This window comes from Aethalodelphis obliquidens, unplaced genomic scaffold (assembly GCF_003676395.1).
Source record: "Aethalodelphis obliquidens isolate GAN/ISIS:26980383/991018 unplaced genomic scaffold, ASM367639v1 scaffold34, whole genome shotgun sequence".
NCBI lineage: Eukaryota > Metazoa > Chordata > Mammalia > Artiodactyla > Delphinidae > Aethalodelphis > Aethalodelphis obliquidens.
In genome coordinates, this window is record NW_020837978.1 from 16,596,748 (window position 1) to 16,615,615 (window position 18,868).

The 18,868-nt window shown below is 38.8% G+C and overlaps 1 protein-coding gene across 6 annotated transcripts in view; it reads left to right on the forward strand.

The window, feature by feature from the left end:
• The window catches only part of CDKAL1 (CDKAL1 threonylcarbamoyladenosine tRNA methylthiotransferase), a 665,364-nt gene that overhangs the window by 520,132 nt on the left and 126,364 nt on the right, over positions 1 to 18,868 (forward strand). For all 6 annotated transcript variants that reach the window (XM_027128491.1, XM_027128492.1, XM_027128496.1 and 3 more), the window contains one exon: positions 6,619 to 6,681. In XM_027128491.1, coding sequence (XP_026984292.1) covers positions 6,619 to 6,681 — 63 coding nt within the window. The remainder of the gene's footprint in view (positions 1 to 6,618; positions 6,682 to 18,868) is intronic.

The window sequence follows — 18,868 nt, forward strand, 5'->3', positions numbered from 1 at the left end:
CATTTACAACTAGTCCAAGTAAAAGAAATCCACTTTTACATAGGATGATAAAACTTCACAGGTAGTATGAATACCTTGTAATAACAAAATAACCCTAATGCCTTCCTCCCATCCCTTGTATCATTGCTGTAATGTATTTCACATATACTTACGCATACATAATCAAATACATTGTTGCTATTATTATTTTATCTGTTATCTATTAGATCAATTAAGAATAAGAAAAATAAAAGTTATTTCACTTTCACTTATTCCTTCCTCAGTGCTCTTGCTTGCTTTATGTAGATTCAGATTTCTGGTATATATTGTTTTCTTTTCTCTAAAGAACTCCTTTTAACATTTCTTGCAAGGCAGGTCTACTGGCAGCAAATTGCCTCAGTTTGTCTGAAAAAGTCTTCATTGTTCCTTCATTTTTGAGAGATAATTTTGCAGGGTACAGAGTTCTAGGTTGGTGGATTTTTTGTTTTCTCTCAACACTTCAAATATTTCACTCCACTCTCTCCTTGCCTTCATGGTTTCTACGGAGAAGTTAAATGGAACTCTTACCTTTGTTGTCTATAGGTAATGTGTTTTTTCCCCTCTGGCTTCTTTCAGGATTTTTTTCTTTATCTTTGATTTACTGTAATTTGAAAACGATATGCCAAGGTGTAGTTTTCTTGGCATGTGTCCTGCTTCGTGTTCACTGAGCTTCCTGGATTTGTGGTTTGGTATCTGACCTTAGTTTGGGGAAATTCTCAGTCATTCTTGTTTCAAATATTTCTTCTTTTCTTTTCTCTCTTTCTTCTCCTCCTGGTCATTCCATAACCACATATGTCATACCTTTTTTAGTTATCCCACAGCCTTTGGATATTCTGTTCTCTTTTCTTTCAGTCTTTGTTCTCTGCTTTGTAGTTTTTGAGGATTCTAGCGATATATCATGCTCTAGCTCAGAGATTCCTTCCTCAGCTATGTTCAGTCTATTAATAAACCCATAAAGCCATTCTTCATTTCTGTTACATTATTTTTGATCTCTAACATTTCTTTTGGTTCTTTCTTAGGATTTCCATCTCTCTGCTTATATTGTCCATTTGTTCTTGCTGTCTGCTTTATCCATTAGAGCCCTTAGTGTATTAATCAGAATTGTTTTTGATAATTCTAACATTTCTGTCATGTCTGGTTGTGATTTTTGCTCTGTCTCTTCAAATTGTGGGTGTTTTTTGCCTTTGGCATACCTTGTGATTTTTTATTGATAGTCGGATGTGATGTACTGCTTAAAAGGAACTGCCTTTAGTAATGTGGCAAGATGTGAGAGGTGGGGAAATATTCTACATTCCTATGATTACATGTCAGTCTTTTAGTTAGCCTAGACCTCTGGACTGTGCACTTCTCGGTGTTTTTCTCTCCTCTTAGGTGGGATAGGATGGCTAGGTGGGCTGGAGTTGGGTATTCCATTCACCAGGTCAGTTAGGCTCTGGTAATAATACCCTAGCAGGTTCAGTTTTGATTAGCTAGTTTCTCCTGAGGGCAGACCTTGTTAAAAACAGAGTGCACTGGTGTATTTCAAAATGGTTCCTTTTCCCTCTCCTTCTGCTGGAAGCCCAAGGGGATTTTCTCTGATATTTACTGTGGGAACCTCATTGAGCTTCTTCTAGTAAATCTCACAACATCGTGAGGGCCCCTACTACTGAATCCCATTGGAGTCCTTAGCTCTTAGAGTTGTTAGCACCGGGCCTCCAACAATCCAGCAATTATCGTTCCGGTTTTCCTGCCCCAGCGTTGGTTCCCACAGGGATTCTCTCTGCCCTGGGAAGCTGCATTCCCAGTGATTGCCTGTTGGTCTCTCCAGTTGCAGGGGGGTGGAGGGGGGCAGGTGGGGGAGGGCAGTAGTTTTCCCTGAGTTTCTGGTTTTTCAGCCTTTTCAGCTTATTACTTGTGAGGACAGAGTGGTAATTTCCAAGTTCCTTACGTGCGGAACCAGAAATCAGAAGTCAGTACAATGAAACTCAAACTTGCTCTTTTGTCTCCTTACCACAAAGTATGATGAGGATTTGTTGAAACATTTATATTTTATTATAATATACCTTAAGCACATCGAACTCTCTGAAAGCTTGTAGGTTTTATCATTTTTGAAAATCCATATGTAGAAATGACATTCGTAGCATTATTACAGTTTTACCTTATAATCACACTATTTTATTTGAGAAAACTTTAATCTACAAGTAGCGAATGGGCACAGAAAACAATTAGTTTGAGGAACCAGGAGAAGTTAAATTGGTGGATACTGTTAAAACTCAGTTGATTGTGTAACTTCATGTTCAAAATACAGGTTCTCATCACATGTGGAATGTCTTTCAGATCCGAGCTCTTTTGTTACCTTTGATAAAAAATTGAAATAATTACATCATCTGGAAATCTGAACTGTTAAAAATCCTCCTTTGGGGCCTTTAAATTTGTTTGGTTTTGTCTGAAAGGGAGTTTAAACATGGATATAAAAGGGGTTCATCAGTGTTTTCTGTCCTTGCAGAGTGAAATTCAAAATTCCTATAGGCGGGAAATGCCTATAGGATAGAGATCTTCAGGTGTTCAGCTTGTCAGAAATGTAGAAACTTTACCAAATTTACATACTGCCTCATCTTTTAAACCCAGCTGCAACCCACAGACACTGCAGGACTCAGCATGTAGTTACTTTTTACCATCCTCTCATCTCTGTGGCCAGGACCTTGAGATTAATGACGAGGTGGACTTGAAGACACCTCGTGCTGTTCGCGGGGAGATGTTTGCCATATTCACTGTACTTTGGCCACCCTCATTCCAAGTTCATCACACAACTTGTTTGACACGTTTACTTTTTGAACACTTGGAGAATTAACAGGTGGTTGCATGACTGAGGTGTTTATTTTAACAGGCGAAAAAGTGGGAGGTAATTTAGACACACACTATGATGCAATAGGAAACTACCTAACTGTTCCATTTTTGGCTCAGCTTTTCCTTTCAGTTAAAACTGCTGACAGCAAGGCTCAACAGGTCTTGTAGCTTCGTATTGTTAACATGGTCTGCACGTGAGGAACTGGCTCACTAGCAGTAATGACCATGCTTTAGTTGCTCGTACACAAAACCTTCTCCTTGGCTTTAGTGCTAGAACTTAGTAAGGGTCTCTTCTCAGAGCTTCTGCCATCCGCAGTTACGTTGTGAATACAGAAGGCTCTAAAAGCCCTACGTCTATCTCAACGTGCTCTAGAAAACAACTTGTAACATTCTCTGTCTGAATATAGAATGCCCAGAAGGCAAAATCCTACAAACAAGACAGCAAGACAGCTAATTCTTATTTTCCTTGTTGTGTTCATCCTGATGCGTCAGGATATCCATTAGGGTTGATTCTTGAGCTGTCTTCATTCAGTGAGCAGAAGAAACAAGGAATTTTACTGGACAGTTAGTTGTTCGTTTGATTTGGGGGTCAAGGGACTATTGCCAGAAGTGGCCATGGTCAGAGATAGAGATTCTAGGTGAGAGATGGCTGACTTTTTCCATAAAGGGCCGGATAGTAAATACTTTAGGATTTATGGACTATAGGGTCTCTGTTGCAACCACTCAACTTCTGCTCTTGTAGCGTGAAAGCAGCCATAGATAATACATAAGAAAATGAGAGTGGCTGTGTTTCAATACAGTTTCATTTACAAAAATGGGCAATAGGCTGGATTGGCCCAGGGGCTATCATTTGTCAATCCCTATTCTGGATCCCAAAAGATACAGTTCTGGGCTATATGACTCTGACCTCACAGGAAAAATAGCAATGGTATTCAGTTAACTGGACTAGTAACATATAACCTTCAGTATTCACAGCCAAGACTTTACTTCAGTTGTATATAATACATTTGTTGTCAGAAAAAAAGGGCATCCTTTCCTCACTGTCTTCTTTTGGGGCTTAGTCTGAATAGTGTTATTTGCTTTTTATTTATACCCTACTTTCTTCCCAAAATAATAGAAGGTATATTTAGATTTTAGCTATCAAAATAAAGATATAAACTCCAAACCCACATAAAAAGGTCACATAAAAGAACCTCTGAATGCTCCTTATCCACCTGCCAACTCAAGCTGGTAACTCAGCCACTTTAGGGACGGATTGGCCCTTGGGACGCCTCCTAGGTTGAATACTGATATGCTGCCTATTTTATCTTCTCAAGCATAATTTCCTTTCTGAAAATAAAATTTCCCCAGTGTTTTATATTGTCTCTTACCAAAGGAAGTGTTAATATCCGTCATTTTTCTTCTGATTGAAGTATAAGCCAAGAACTGTTAGACCAACTAAGTGGGTGTGTGGAAAGGAAAGAGAAAATTATAAGCTAATGAAAACTTTGGCGGGCAAGTGACCTGTTCAGAACAGATTCCAGGGCTCATAGAGCCAGGGGACTGTTTCCAAACTGTTATAGATACATCTCTGCTCTCTAGAGAAAAGGAGTGTTAGATTACTTTCGAGCCCAGTGGTCAGAAGCACAGCTCAGAGCTGGACAGAGGAGGTAGGAATTTTAGCTGAGCTGCAGGGAGAGATGACTGTTAGTGGGTGTCAGAATGTGGAAACAGGCCAAGTGAGTTGAAGGACTGCTAACTGGAATTGTGGCTCCAAAGACAGTTCTGAAGTAGGGAACTAATCTTTGGGAAAACTGTGAGTGTATACAAATGACTCTTAACACAAGGTCCTAATTCATATCGGCTCTGACTGCTGAGCCAAGTAGCTGCCCAAGGTCATATAGAACCTATACCAGGGATCTGCCTAGACCTGTGGCGTAGGGGAGGTGTGACAGATGCGCTCATGAGGAGGCTGGAGTTTAAAGAAGGAAACACTTCCCTAGGAAACGTGGGTACCAGGCAAGCATTAACAACATCAGAATAGAACCTGGAACAAGTTGGGGGCAGCATTAAGGACAAACAGACCACTCTCATGACAGAATTTTGAGACGTGGTAGTGGGCTAACTCTATGATGTATAAAAAATAAATACAAGAAATAAATTCTATCTTTTTTTTTTTTTTTGCGGTACGCGGGCCCCTCACTGTCGCGGAGCACAGGCTCCGGACGCGCAGGCCCAGCGGCCATGGCTCACAGGCCCAGCCACTCCGTAGCACACGGGATCCCCCCCAGACCGGGGCACGAACCCGCGTCCCCTGCACCGGCAGGCGGACTCCCAACCACTGCACCACCAGGGAAGCCCAAGAAATAAATTCTATAATCAACAGCTGGGATGATGTTCAGTATCTGTTTTTAAAATATCTATTTTCTAAATTTAAAAATGTTCTCACCTTTAAACGAAAAAGAGAAATTAAGAATTTCCAACCTAAGCCACAATCCCTTCTTCTCTCTCACTCTTCATGAGAGGACACACTGGTCTAGTGTTGGGGGAGGGGGCAGCTTGACAGTGTCTGTCAAGGTAATAAACATGCATTCCACTTGATCCTGCAACCTGACTTCCATAATTTATCTTTTTTAAAAAAAATACACACATTCAAGCTGGCAAAGATGTTTGTGCAAAGATTATCATTATATTTATAAACTGAAATGCATTTCAGGAAAGAAGTTCAGATTTCAGAAGTTTTTGGATTTCATAACTCTGTCTAAGGGATTGCAGAGCTGGATATATAAGCATTTAAGTTTGGCAAGGATAAATTGTGAAGAGGAAAAAAGTAAATTTCAGAACAGTGTATACGGAATGATTCCTTTTCTTTGGAAGTAATAGTAATCAATTGTGTGTGAAGATACATGCACAGAAGGTCTGGAACCATCCACAGAATTGCTCATGGTGGCTGTGGTGGGGTGGACAGATCACAGTGGATTAGTAAACAAGCTGGTTCTTATAGTCGACTCTCATAGGAGAACCGCACACTTCTCCATTGTCACAGACACTGAGGAACAGGACGTGGAGAAGCCCGGCTTCTTCTAATGATGACAACATCATTGGAAGTGAAGAGAGGCTTCTCTGTTCATAACTGTGGATGAGACTTACATGTCATCATTACCGATGCAATAGTTTTATGCCTAACTCAGGTATATTCATTTATTCATTAGTTTAGCAAATATTTATTGAGGGCCTACTGTGTGTGAGACACCATATATATAACAGTGCCATATATACATATCTGTGTCACTATATAGCAGTGACAGAGCAAAGATAGCCTCACAGCTGCAGGCTCCAGCAGACAGACCCAGGCTGTGACCAGGAAGCCTGAAGTAGGCATATTGCTTGTTTAAATGGATGCGTGCTAGTGCCTAACTCAAGAGTAACTGAAGTTGGTGTTGCAATGAAATTGAAAGTGTCCTAAATATGTTTTTCTTTCTTTTCATAGTTTCTTCTTCATTTTAGTCTCTGAATTATGCATTTATTATAAATAGAGTTTTAATTATGGAACCTTCTAGAAGGAGGTTGCCTGACTGGTCTGTGACAGTGATCCACATAGCCATCAAGTGGCATTGGTTTCTGGTTATATCCATTTGTCCCAGGTTGACAGTGTAACCCCTCAGCTTGCACAAAGGAGGAATCTCTAAGTAAACAATGTTGTAAAGCAGATACATACAGACAGACAGACAGACAGATACACGCGTGTATATTTTTACCATCAGCGTACTCACATGTTTGTGTTTTCTTCCACAGAAAAAGCAAAGAACAAAAGATCTTTCTCAAGTATTTCATTCTTACAATCCATATGATCACAAGGTAAGAGAAGAATGTTATTCGTGTTCCTGGGTAGTAGAAGTCCTTCTGAATGTATAGCACACTTTTCACCAGTATATAGTGGTTTTGAACTACAGTTACCAATTACATTTATATTTCAGTTTTAGTTTTTTAACTCTTTATCTCTTGTGAAGAAAAGAGAAGATCTGTATTTCTGAACTAAAATAATTCTATTTTATGCATATTAAAATCTAGTTACATATCATCACTGAAATCTCAAAGACTGTGAAAAGACAGATTTGGGGGTGTTTTTTGATTGGTGGGTTTTTTCTTTCCAAACAGTGTAGTAGACGAACCTGGCTTTGGAATTGGTAGAGACAGTTGAAATATTATCTGCCAACTGTTGGTTCTCCATTGCTTCTGACAGAAACTTATGTTTCTAAATAAAAATCCTAACAAAAAGCAGTGCCGAGAATCATAACTGAAACATTCACTCCCGAGAGTTTTGCTACACAGGAGACCGAGTAGTGTAATGACCCCTGCATCCCCTTCCCATAGTTTCATAGACCCATGTCCAGTCTTGTTTCATTTATACCCACACTCTCCACTTCCTATATTTGAAGAATTCTCAAACATCTCTTCATTTATAAGTATTTCACCATATATTTGTAAAAGATAAGTTCTCTTTTAAAAAAAAAACATAACTTTTAAAGAAAACGCTCAACACCACATCTTCATGGGGGGGGAATACATTAAAGTATTCTGAGACTTGTACAAAACTTCTATATCATATAAGGTTCCAGTAAATCTGTTAATTCGAGGTGATTTCAGAAGCAAACAAAACATTCGCACAGTTGAAATGCTAATATAAACTTAAATCTTTATCTATGAATCTACAAGGAGACATGTGGTAAGGATTTTTTAACTAGCCAAAATAAGTAGTGTGAAAACTACTCTCCTCATTTGAGAATACAGAAATGTCTGGATTCAGGAGGAAAAAATTGTGCCAGTTGTTCATAGAAGTTGAAAGAATTTGAATCGCTTCTAGTGTTTCTGTAGTGAACAGTTGACTTGAGCATCAGAAATTTGTCAGAAGAGGTGTTTATATTCCACGTGACTGCGGCGATACACAAGACTAAAAATTTTATCATTTCAAGTTACATTTTTCAAGTTAAATCAGTCACTTTGCAGAATATGGCAATTTGTTTGGAAGCGATCGAGCGAGCCAGGCGTGTCTGACAACGCAGGCGCAAGGTGCAGGCTGATAAGTAGTACAAGAGCAAAAGGAATGAGATTGGCCAGATTTCTGGTGGGGAAGTTGCATTTTTTTTTTTTTAGACGATGCCACTTAATAAACATAATGCAACAGTGGCTGAAGGTAACATTTAACAACAGCAACAAGAGGCTATGACAAATCAGAGGTTTTGCCTGACTTGTCTAAATTTTGCCCACTTCGAACATTTTTTTAATTCACAGTTAAGGGAAATTCCATTATTCTTTTATTAGAACTCTTAATGGAACTTCGCCATTCACAGCTTCTCCCAGCTTCCTCTTCATATCCTTTGTGGCACTGTATCAAAGTCACCTCAGATGATTTTGGCTTCCCTTGTGAAGACTTCATTCCTCTACAAATTAGTCATCAGGCAGTGAGGAATTGAATATAAAATGCTAGATGGAGTTCCTTTTGATCTTTGCTTTAAGATCGGTAATAAATTACTGTGAAGTAGCTGGACTGCTTGATGAGTGGGTTTTGCAGCCCCCAAGGTTCAGCCTGGGGGCGTTCTGTCTTACTCTCTACGTGTAGTGAAGGGAAAGGGGAGAGTTTTCCTTCTGGCTCCCGTCCCTTACTGCCTCCTCCGGATTTTCTAAGCTCCAACCAGGCAAGGGTAACCGTGTTACTTTTAACTGTGTCTCTTGTTGGTCAGTTTCCACAAAGACTAGAATCACAGGGATTGAGTCACGTGCACTGTTTTCTCAATATTAGAATGTTCCTTTTTTCCCCATAAATAAAATAATAGAAGGTTGTGGTTCGAGTTACTTTGTCATTTTTAATTACCCAGTTATATTCGAACAAATTCGTTCTCTAGGCAGAAAAAACGTTAGTGTAAAACGTTTTGTAAGATGTGGTTAAAGTTGGTTTAAACATGTCATGCTCAATGAGATTTCTGGAGTGATCTTCAGGTTAAATATATACACGTGTCATAAATAAAAGCTTATATAAAGCTTATATAAAATAAAGTATAGGCTGTCTGGGATTTGCTTTAAAAAAGAATCAAAGGAGGAACGTGGGTAGGGCACAGTAAAATAAGGTTGGCCATGTGTTGATGATTATTGAAACTGAATTATTGGTTTGTAGGGGTTCATCATTCTACTCTGTGTATTTTTTTATATGATTGAAGTTTTCCATAGTAAAAATGATGCAAGAAGTAAACTAAACTCTGGTCTGCTCCCGGGAGCGAATGTTGTGATGTTCTTTTCCTCTCCAGCTAAATCTTTGCAATTGTTCATTTTTCCCTTGATGTAAATTTGTACCAAAGAAGGAATACTCAGCATTTCAGTGGGTTCATTATGCTGGGTAAACTCAGAAATGCAACTCCTGTTCTAGAGTTGGCATAATTTCCTGGGGCTTCATCCCAAATTATAGTGGGTCACTTAAATGACAGCCTTGCCTACAAGAAACTGTTAAAACAGTTGTCATTACAAAGGGGCGTTAGTACCACCGTTTTGTTCTCAGTGAGTCAGTTATATTTGCTCTCCTTTCCTTCCCCCCAACCAAGACTGCTCCTGCCTGACCCCAGACACAGGAAAGTCACCAGGTTAAACAAATTTGTTGTTTGAGTGAAGCCAGGTGCATTTCTTAATCATACTGTAAAGCCATTGTTCAGGTTGTAAATGGTCAGTTTGTTTTCTCTTAGGTGCTGTTGCAAAAAGCAAATAAAGCTTAGGGCAAAATGAGCATTCAAAATTAGTCTTAAGAAAAATACCTGAGTTGTTTTTTTAGACTCTAAGACAAATTTTGCTGGAGACTGGACGAATTTCATTTTGGATTGTTGTCTCTGGTCCCATGTCCATTTTTTAAAAAATTGTTTTTGGGAGTTCTCATAATACAAACTTACACAGAAAGGCTTGACCAAACCTAATTCCCACTTATCTATCCTAATAAAAGGGAACATTGGTAAAGGGAATCCAAAGCAGCAGGTAATCTGATTGTATTTTGAACATTATATTCTTTCCTCTGTTATTTTGATAAACACATAATAAACATAGCTTGGAATTTCTGAAAACACATACTAACTACCAGGAAGATTATAGGGATAGAGGTCTTCCACTTCACAGACAGCCAACCTGGAGTTGAATTTTTCCTTTGGAGAAGTCACAGGTAAGTAGAATAGGCTATAATTAGAACACTTTTATTAAAGGTATGCAAATTAGCATATGCTTTTTATCTTTGGCCTGATGAAAATATTGCCATGCATATAAAAGATGTCTCTCTCTCTCTTATTTCCTTCCTTCCTTCCTTCCTTACTTCTTTTCTTTCTTGTTAGATTTTATCAGAATTATGTGTTTGGAGAAATCTAGGTTTATTAGCTAAACACAGATGTTTTTTATAATCTGCTATTGTAAAAAGCTACTATAAAATATGAAAATACTTGGAAAGAAAAAAGTACACAGTTCTGTTTAGATCTATAGTGGTTTTTAACATCTGCAAAATTGAATAAGTTCCTATTCCATTATTCTTTTATTAGAACTCTTAATGGAACTTAAGGGGCAGAGATTATTTTAACAAATAATCTATATGAATTAATATATACTTGACCATTAAAAGTGAGTTTTTAACAGGCTGTCACTGTTATAGTTTCTGTATTTTGTGAAGTAGGCTTCTCATTTTCTTTTAGTGACTGTTGTTGTTTTAATAATTTTCTACATTTGTAAAATGTTCTACATTTCGTACATAAATCAATGGACAAGTAGAAACATTATTATATGGCTCCTGTGTTGGTGCAATAAACTTTTCTTTGTCTTTTTGGTGACCAATTTTTTTTAATGATTTTTCTACACACATAGACATGTATCACTTGAACTGTAAACAAACTCACCTGTCCAAAAAAACAGCTGCGTGTGAATACACTTGATAAGTTAGCATGTGAATAGATAGAAAATCACTCACTCCGAGGGATTTTATGTAGCAATCTTAGCCGTCAAAAACACAGCCCGGAACCTGAAAGTAAGCCAGCCTAGGCCCAGACTGTCAAAATCATCTAATTCTCTCTCCCCGCCTCATTACTTCTTCAGTTCTCCATCCACAAACAGTCCAGTTTTGTTTTTTTTTTTTAATAGTTCTAACACACATAGATGCCTGGCTTCTCAAACCACAGTCAACCCTAGCAGCAGTTAAAAAGAGGGTAGTTATTGCTTCAAGAAGTCAGAGCTCCATTAAGCAGTGGCCGCATACAAAGTGAAGGCAAGGACAAGGCCATAAAAACTCTAAGTCATTAACAGAAGGACTCTAAAAGTGCAGCTGCCCAATTCCCCTTCATTTGGACCCAAACATCCCTGTAATACATTTTTGTAGTCTCGGAATAAAATAATTGGACCAAAATTATATCAAGAAACAGATGTTTTGTTTAAAAATAGTAGAGATGTGTATAATCTATTTTTACAAACTATTTTACGAATAAATTTCATTTATCTTGAAAACTGTCTTAGGAACAGCTGGTTCTTAATAAGGTTGGATAAATGAAGTACGTATTACTATAGAGAGTGGTTTAATAAAAGAGAAATAGTGAAAGAATGGTTGAACATGTATTGGTAATTGGGTTAAGGACAGAAAATATGTGGGAGCATAAAAGATGAGAAGGGTAGAATCAGTCTTCCCCCAAATTATTCATTCATATAATTAGACGCTGTAAAAATATTAAAGCCTTTGAGAATTATTATAAGATATTTTTATCCTAAAGATTACTCTAGGCATAACTTGAGTGAATACTTGTAAGCAGTGAATCAGTACGATGCATTTTTAACTGAAGTATTAAGTGTACAAAAAAAGTTGATATGTATTTCTCTTATCCACCCTTCTAAGACTACCTTAAGAACTGTCGTGAATACAACCACTTGCAGGAATTCATATCTCCTAGTGCACAGTGAGCTATATAATAAAAAATGTAAAATTATATTTTCTGCGGCTTCATTTGGGCAGAAGCCCAATCTATTTCAGAAGTCTTGGGACAGAAAAAGTCTTCAGTTATACAACCCCCTTTCCTCCCTTAAGAGATTAGTAGTCTCTATGACATCAAGTTTCATAAATACATATATCATACCTTAAGCAAAAGGGACAGTTTCGTTTCGGAAAATCATGTATTGATTTACATTTCTCCATTAATCAAATATATCTAGTGATTTAAGATAAAAGTTACTTTATCCAGCTCTTTATGTTTGAAGAATAATGGCCATTTGACTCCATCCTCAGGCAGCTACAATGCTGTCAAACCTTCCTCATCCCCTGTGCTTTGAATAACGTCATGCAGCAGCAGAGTGCTGTGGGTTGCGCTTTAGAGAGGGAGATGCAGACTTGGATTGTTGCCTGCTGGCCCTGTTGAGCTTTGAGCTATCTGCTGTCTGGAAACAGCAAATTCAGTTTTTAATGGATCCAGCCCTCTACGATAGCCAGATTTTCATGGCACATGCAGAGAAAGAGACAAGTTATTGATTTGGCATGTTTTTGCCATGCTTAAAACAGTTCTCTACAGCACGTTGGCCAAAGCCATTTGTGCGCTTACCTCCGTTCCCCATCTCTGGCAAAGACTAAAAAATGTCTAAAAAGTAATTTTCGGGATGTTGCTAAGTATCAGGAGCAATTGGATTAGCTTCTAACTGTTTGAGTTCCCTTACTGTCGTGTTAACATGTGTCATACTAAAACCATGCTCGGGTTATGGCCTTGAAACCCAAGGAAGTGAGCGCTTCAGTAAATATTAAACCCATTTCATTGGCTCCATGAACTCCACTCTAAAGTCGGTTGAATAACTCAGCCTCAGAATAATGGACATTACTGAAAAGCTCTTTTGGTGTAAAATCTGTGCTTCCCTCTCTAGGTGACCATATAATTGTTGCCAAAGAGGCAGATACAGTTCAGCTGCTTCCAGCTTCAGCAATAGGTATCTCTAGCCACGCTTTTGCTTCCTGATGAATGCCAACCTGATCCAAAAGCATTTTCCTCATTTTTAACTTCCCTCAGCTTGTGATTCAAGTTGAGTAACAGGTCATGTTTCCTTGAGCCTAACTTTGACATTGTACCTGTGTATTTTCTTCTTTTCCTTCTAACATGGCATTGTTCTAAAAATCAAACATTATTTTTTTACGTGTTGATTTAATTTACCTTGTTACTGTAAACGCAGGGACAGGTGGTATGGAAGTATGTGTAAATGGCAGAGATTGTGGTGACGTTAAAATGATATATCCAGGGACCCATAGATGTCAGAATTCTGCTCTGGCAGTTACCCTGAGGATTGACAAGGAGACTGGAATCTGATTGGACCATTATTATTATTGTTATATTATCATTATTATTAAGCTACTTACAGCACACCCTGTAACTGGTAATATTCTCAAAGCTTTACATATACACATAACTCATTTAATCTGTATACCAACCCAGTAAGTACTGTTATTATCCCCTGTTTTATAGATGAGGAAACTGAGACACAGTTAAGTAACTGCTCAAGGTCACACAGCTAGTAAGTTATAGAGCATTCTAGCTCCAGAGTCCATGCCCATCACCCCTCTGCCATGAGTAGCTGCAAATCTGCTGAGTAAGAGGCTCTGATAAAGGTGGGCTGACAAACACAGCTTAAGTTCAAGGTCAGGGTGGGCCTTCTTACCCTGCCTCTTTCTCTCCAACCCCTAAATCTAAATAGGCAAACTCTATGTAGAAACAGAGGTAGGAGAAGGAATAAGGAGAGAGAAAGGACAGCAACAGTCCGGGGGAAGAGTGTCAAGGATTCCATTGACTGGCCTCCCTGTAAAGCAGACAGTAAAGCAGCCAAGCTTGTGCTGACCACGGCCACCCTCACCTCCACTCTTCCCCTGTCTGATTCATTCACCATCAGCCTGGGGCAAAGGACACTTGATTTAAGCTGTACATCAGGGCTGCTACCATCAGAGACTAACAGATGACTGCCAAACACTGTCGGGCACACTTTTACTCACAGAGCCCTGTTCACCGTGCTCTCCTTTCAGCTCCGCTCTGTGAGGGTGGGAATGGGGCAAGTTCCAGCCAAAGGATGGGAGTTCTTTAGGGCCAAAACAGCAGGGGATGTCCAAGCCAGGGAAACAGGGCACGCCAGCCTAAAACCCTAGAGCCCAGAGAAAGGTTGAGGAGAATCAACTGAAGTCCAGTGGAGATGAGAAAGTGGCAGCAGGGCAGGTTAGAAACTGGTAGACTGCTGTCCTGTTCCATCTATCAGGACGCCAGCTAGCATTTGCAACTTGTCTTATGGGCAGGTGGCGTCATGAGGCAAAAGTCAGAAAGTTCCCCAGGTCCTGACTAAATGTCCTATCTAGTATAAGCATATTCTCCTCCCTCCACCTTCCCGCCCAGCTACTCCCGGGAAATATCAGCAATAGGGGAAAACAAAGTTCATGATCAAATATTTTGCTAACATTCAGTATAAAAGTACTGATAAAAAATTAATCAAAAGAAAATCTAAAAGGCAACAGAAGCAAAAATAAACAAGTGGGACTACATGAAACTAAAAAGCTTCTGTACCGCAAAGGAAACTATCAACTAAATGAAAAGGCAACCTAGCAAATGGAAGAAAATATTTGCAAATCATGTATCTGGTAAGAGCTTAATAGCCAAAATATGTAAAGAATTCTTACAACTCAATAGTAAAAAAACCCCACAAACAATCCAATTAAAAAGTGGGCAGAGGATCAGAATAGACATTTTACCAAAGAAGATATACAGATGACCAACAGGCGCCTGAAAAGATGCTCAGCATCGCTAATCATCAGGGAACTGCAGATCAAAACCGCAGTGAGATATCACCTCACACCTGTCAGAATGGCTGTCATCAAAAAGTCAAGCAATAAGTGTTGGCGAGGATCTGCAGAAAAGGGGACCCTTGTGCACTATTGCTGGCCATGCCTCTGTGGAAAACAGTATGGCAGTTCCTCAAAGAATTAAAAACAACTACCAAATGATCCAACAATTCCACTTCTGGGTATTTATCCAAAGAAAATAAAAACACTAACTCAACAAGATGTATACACCCCATTGTTCATTGCAGCATTATTTACGATAGTCAAGACATGGAAACGACCTAAGTGTTCATCGACAGATGAATGGATAAGGAAAATGAGGTGTGTGTATATACACACACACACAATGGAATGTTATTTAGCCATAAAAGGGAGTCTTGCTATTTGCAGCAACATGAATGGACCTTGAGGGTATTATGCTAAGTGAAATAAGTCAGGCACAGAAAGACAAATACCGTATGATCTCACTTAAATGTGGACTCTAAAACAAAACAAAACAAACTTACAGATTAAAAAAAAAAATCAGATTGATGGTTTCCAGAGGCAGGCTGAGGCAGGTGGGAGAAATGGGTGAAGGGAGTTAAAAGGTGCAAACTTCCAGTTATAAAATAAGTCGTGGAGATGCAATGTACAGCATGGCAACTATAGTTAATAATATTGTATTGTGTATTTGAAAGTCGCCAAGAGAGTAAATCTTAAAAGTTCTCATTAAAAGAAGAAAATTTTGTATATATGCTGACATGTTAACTGGGCCCATTGTGATCGTTTTGTAGTGTAGACAAATATTGAATCATTATGTTGTACACCTGAAACTAACATAATGTATTTCAATTATACCTCAATTTAAAAATAAATAAAAAAGAAAATCTACATAGAAATGGCAGTTACTATATTTTAAATTATTTATCAGGCCTAAAAGTATCTCAGTTTCTACTGTCATTGATTGTGTACCTGCCTCTACGAAATTCACTAGCATAAGGAAGAAATCAGCAGAGGAAGGAAGAGAGCACCGAGAGCCAGAGTGTGTGCATGTACCACTCATCCCCGGGCTGCTTGCCTCTGACTGCTCCAGCAGTCACCCCCATGCTGGCCCTCGAACATCAGTCTTTGCATGCAGTTAAAACATATCACCAGTCTCTTTCCTTCTTGATACATACCTGCCCCAAACTTTTTTCTATGTCTCACCACCAGTGGGCGCTACCACTTACCAACCTTTCCCAACAACACACTTAGCTACCACACCCTCCGCTTGATATGTTAGGCCTGTTGCATGTTGGGTTGCCAGTTAACAAATGAAAATGCAGGACACCCAGTTACATTTGAACTTCAGATAAACAGTGAGGGGTTTTTTGGTTTGTTTGTTTTTGTTTTTTAGTATAAGTATGTCCCATGCAATATATGGGACTTATTTATACTAAAAATTTATTCATTTATCAAAAAAAATTTATTTATCTGAAATTCATATGTAAGTGGGTGTGTTGTTTTTATCTGGCAACCCCAGCTGCATGTACATTACACTTTTCACTTCAACAAATTGAGATAGATGAAAGGGAAAAGAATATCCAACATGGAATGAAATAAAAAATGATTTTAAAACCTCCGCTGTATATAATGTGAAGGATATGAGCAAGTTTCTTCCTACTCCTGACACCATCGTTGTATAATGTGCGTGGCCTCCCTGTCAAAGGCTGACACCAATGTCAGACATAGTTTTTCAAACATTCACAATTTTAATTAAGAAGATAAAGCAAGTTACTCATTTAACTTTTGTTCTCTAAAATCTTATGACCATGTTTTATCCTGGGAAACCTGTTTGGAAAATTGCTTGGAAGACACAAAGAGAAGTTAAATTAAAAAGTGCCTGTACCGGGCTTCCCTGGTGGCGCAGTGGTTGAGAGTCCGCCTGCCGATGCAGGGGACACGGGTTCGTGCCCCGGTCCAGGAGGATCCCACATTTCGCAGAGCGGGCCCGTGAGCCATGGCCGCTGAGCCTGCGCGTCCGGAGCCTGTGAGAGGCCCGCGTACCGCATTAAAAAAAAAAAAAAAAAAAAAGTGCCCGTACCTTATTTTCAAGGAGGAATTTTCAACACCCCCCGAAAAAGTACACTTTGTTTCTCAGCAATACATTTTATCGTAAAATATGTTAATGACTTCTTTGTAGCTGAAGTTATTTTTATTGAGATGCACTAAAAAGCATTAATGCCGGTGGTGCTTAAAGCAGTAGTGCAGGCATCCACTAGCGAAATGAGGATGCTGGTACTGATTTTTTTCGTCTCTAGCTCTGCTGCTCAAGTTTTCAGATGGTTGAAAATCCTTTGATTGGTGCAGTGTGAGTTGATGCTGTTTGCAGAGTTGGCTCCCCAGGCCTGGCCTCTGTCTTCCTCAGCACATTATGAACAGCGGCTAAAGGCCCCAGTCTTGTACCACTCTCCCATGATCACCAGCCTTCGATACAGATTCTGACTTGCACAATTTCCAGAATTCTCTTGACAAAGAATAGTGAAATGAAAATATTTCCATGGGCCAATAATTCATTCTGTGCAAGGTTAAGAAGACATAATTACAGTTAGTATCTATGATGCTTTTTTAATGTATACATTAACACTCTTCTCTTGAAATTAGAAAGCTAGAGACTTTTGGTACCTGGAAGAAAATAAGGTAAACAGCTTTTTTTAATGATTGTTAATATTTTCCATTATTCAACACTGTACCTTTGGGTGCTCTTCAGATGTCCAGAGGTATTTTAAATGCACGTGTCAAATAAAAATAAAAGTTTTAAAAGCTCGAGTTCTTTATAATTTAGCTCTATCGTTATACGGCACACACATGGGTGAGAAAGGAGAATATTCCACTTTTAGTTACTGTAAAGTATAATAATCCAGCATATAATCATACAACAGAAATCTCTCATTCAATTTAGGCCTTTTTTTTTGGAGGGGGGTAATTTTAAAGCTGCTTTTTTGTCTGTATTCCTCACTCTTTATTTCTTATTAGCACTTTCTTTTTCTAATTTAATTTTTTTTACAGGTTTCTTTTTTTATTGAGTAAAATTTAATACATATTAGATGAATAAGTTCACACGATTTTCCTTGACAGTGGCTATTATCCTCACGTTATGTAGGATGCAATGGGCGCATTAACCATGACCTTCTTTACCCGAGAACAAATAACCATACTTAAGAAGCCAAAATTTCTGGCTTTAAATACATGTATTCTTGTTGTAAAGATAATGGAACATTTTTTTAAACAAACTAAAGAAACAAATCACTTATAAATCCAGCTCTCCATCCCCAGCCCCCAGAACAATAATAGCCTTGGTCTTTTGTCTTCCTCTCCAGATCCTGGTGTCTAGGTCCTGCTCTTTCCCAGTTGTGGTTTATGTTCCACTGCTACACAAGCAGTTTTCTAAGTCTGTAGATGGTAGAAGGCTCAAGGAGGTTTTTTCTCTACAGCTTTATCAGCACTGATGAAATACTGGCAGGGAGAAGAGATGGGAGCTTCAACTCTTTCTAATTTAATTTTAAACGATGTAGTTAACGTAGCCCCTGTACCTCTGGAGCTGTGTGCTTCCTTTCCATTGTTTTTCACTTTGTCTTTCTCCCTATCCATTCTTTGTGCTCATGTTTCCTTACTATGCCACATACTTTTCCATCTCTCCACCCAATTTCTCAGATGGTTTTGCTTTTTACCCTCTAGTATGTTCCTGCTTGGAGTGTATGGGGTGTAATTCTTGGGATCTTCAACCTGCTGGCATATTCTGGAACTTACTTCCTTTCCCCTGGAGACAGTAACACAGAAAATCAACACTGGGTCCGTCCATTCTCCCTTCTTAAACCAGGGAGCTCATGTAATCCCCCTGCCCACCTCTTGTACACGTAAAGAAAAGTCTCTCTTGTCCTGTTGAATTCTTACTCATCTTTCATGACCCAGTTTAAGTTTACCTTCTTTGCATCCTTTCTGATGCTCACAGAAAATTGTTGTCATGCTATCACTATGACATGCATATGTCTGTATTATTTTGAGTTGTCATGCTCTTAGAATTCAGTGCCATTCAACAATCATGAGTTTTTTCCTAAGGGGCAGGCATAAATGCTTATAACCCAATAGGGCAATAGAGGGGTTGGCAGCAAACATTGCATTGTAATTATTTTGCTCTGATACATATGTATTGTTGATACAACTGTTTTCTCC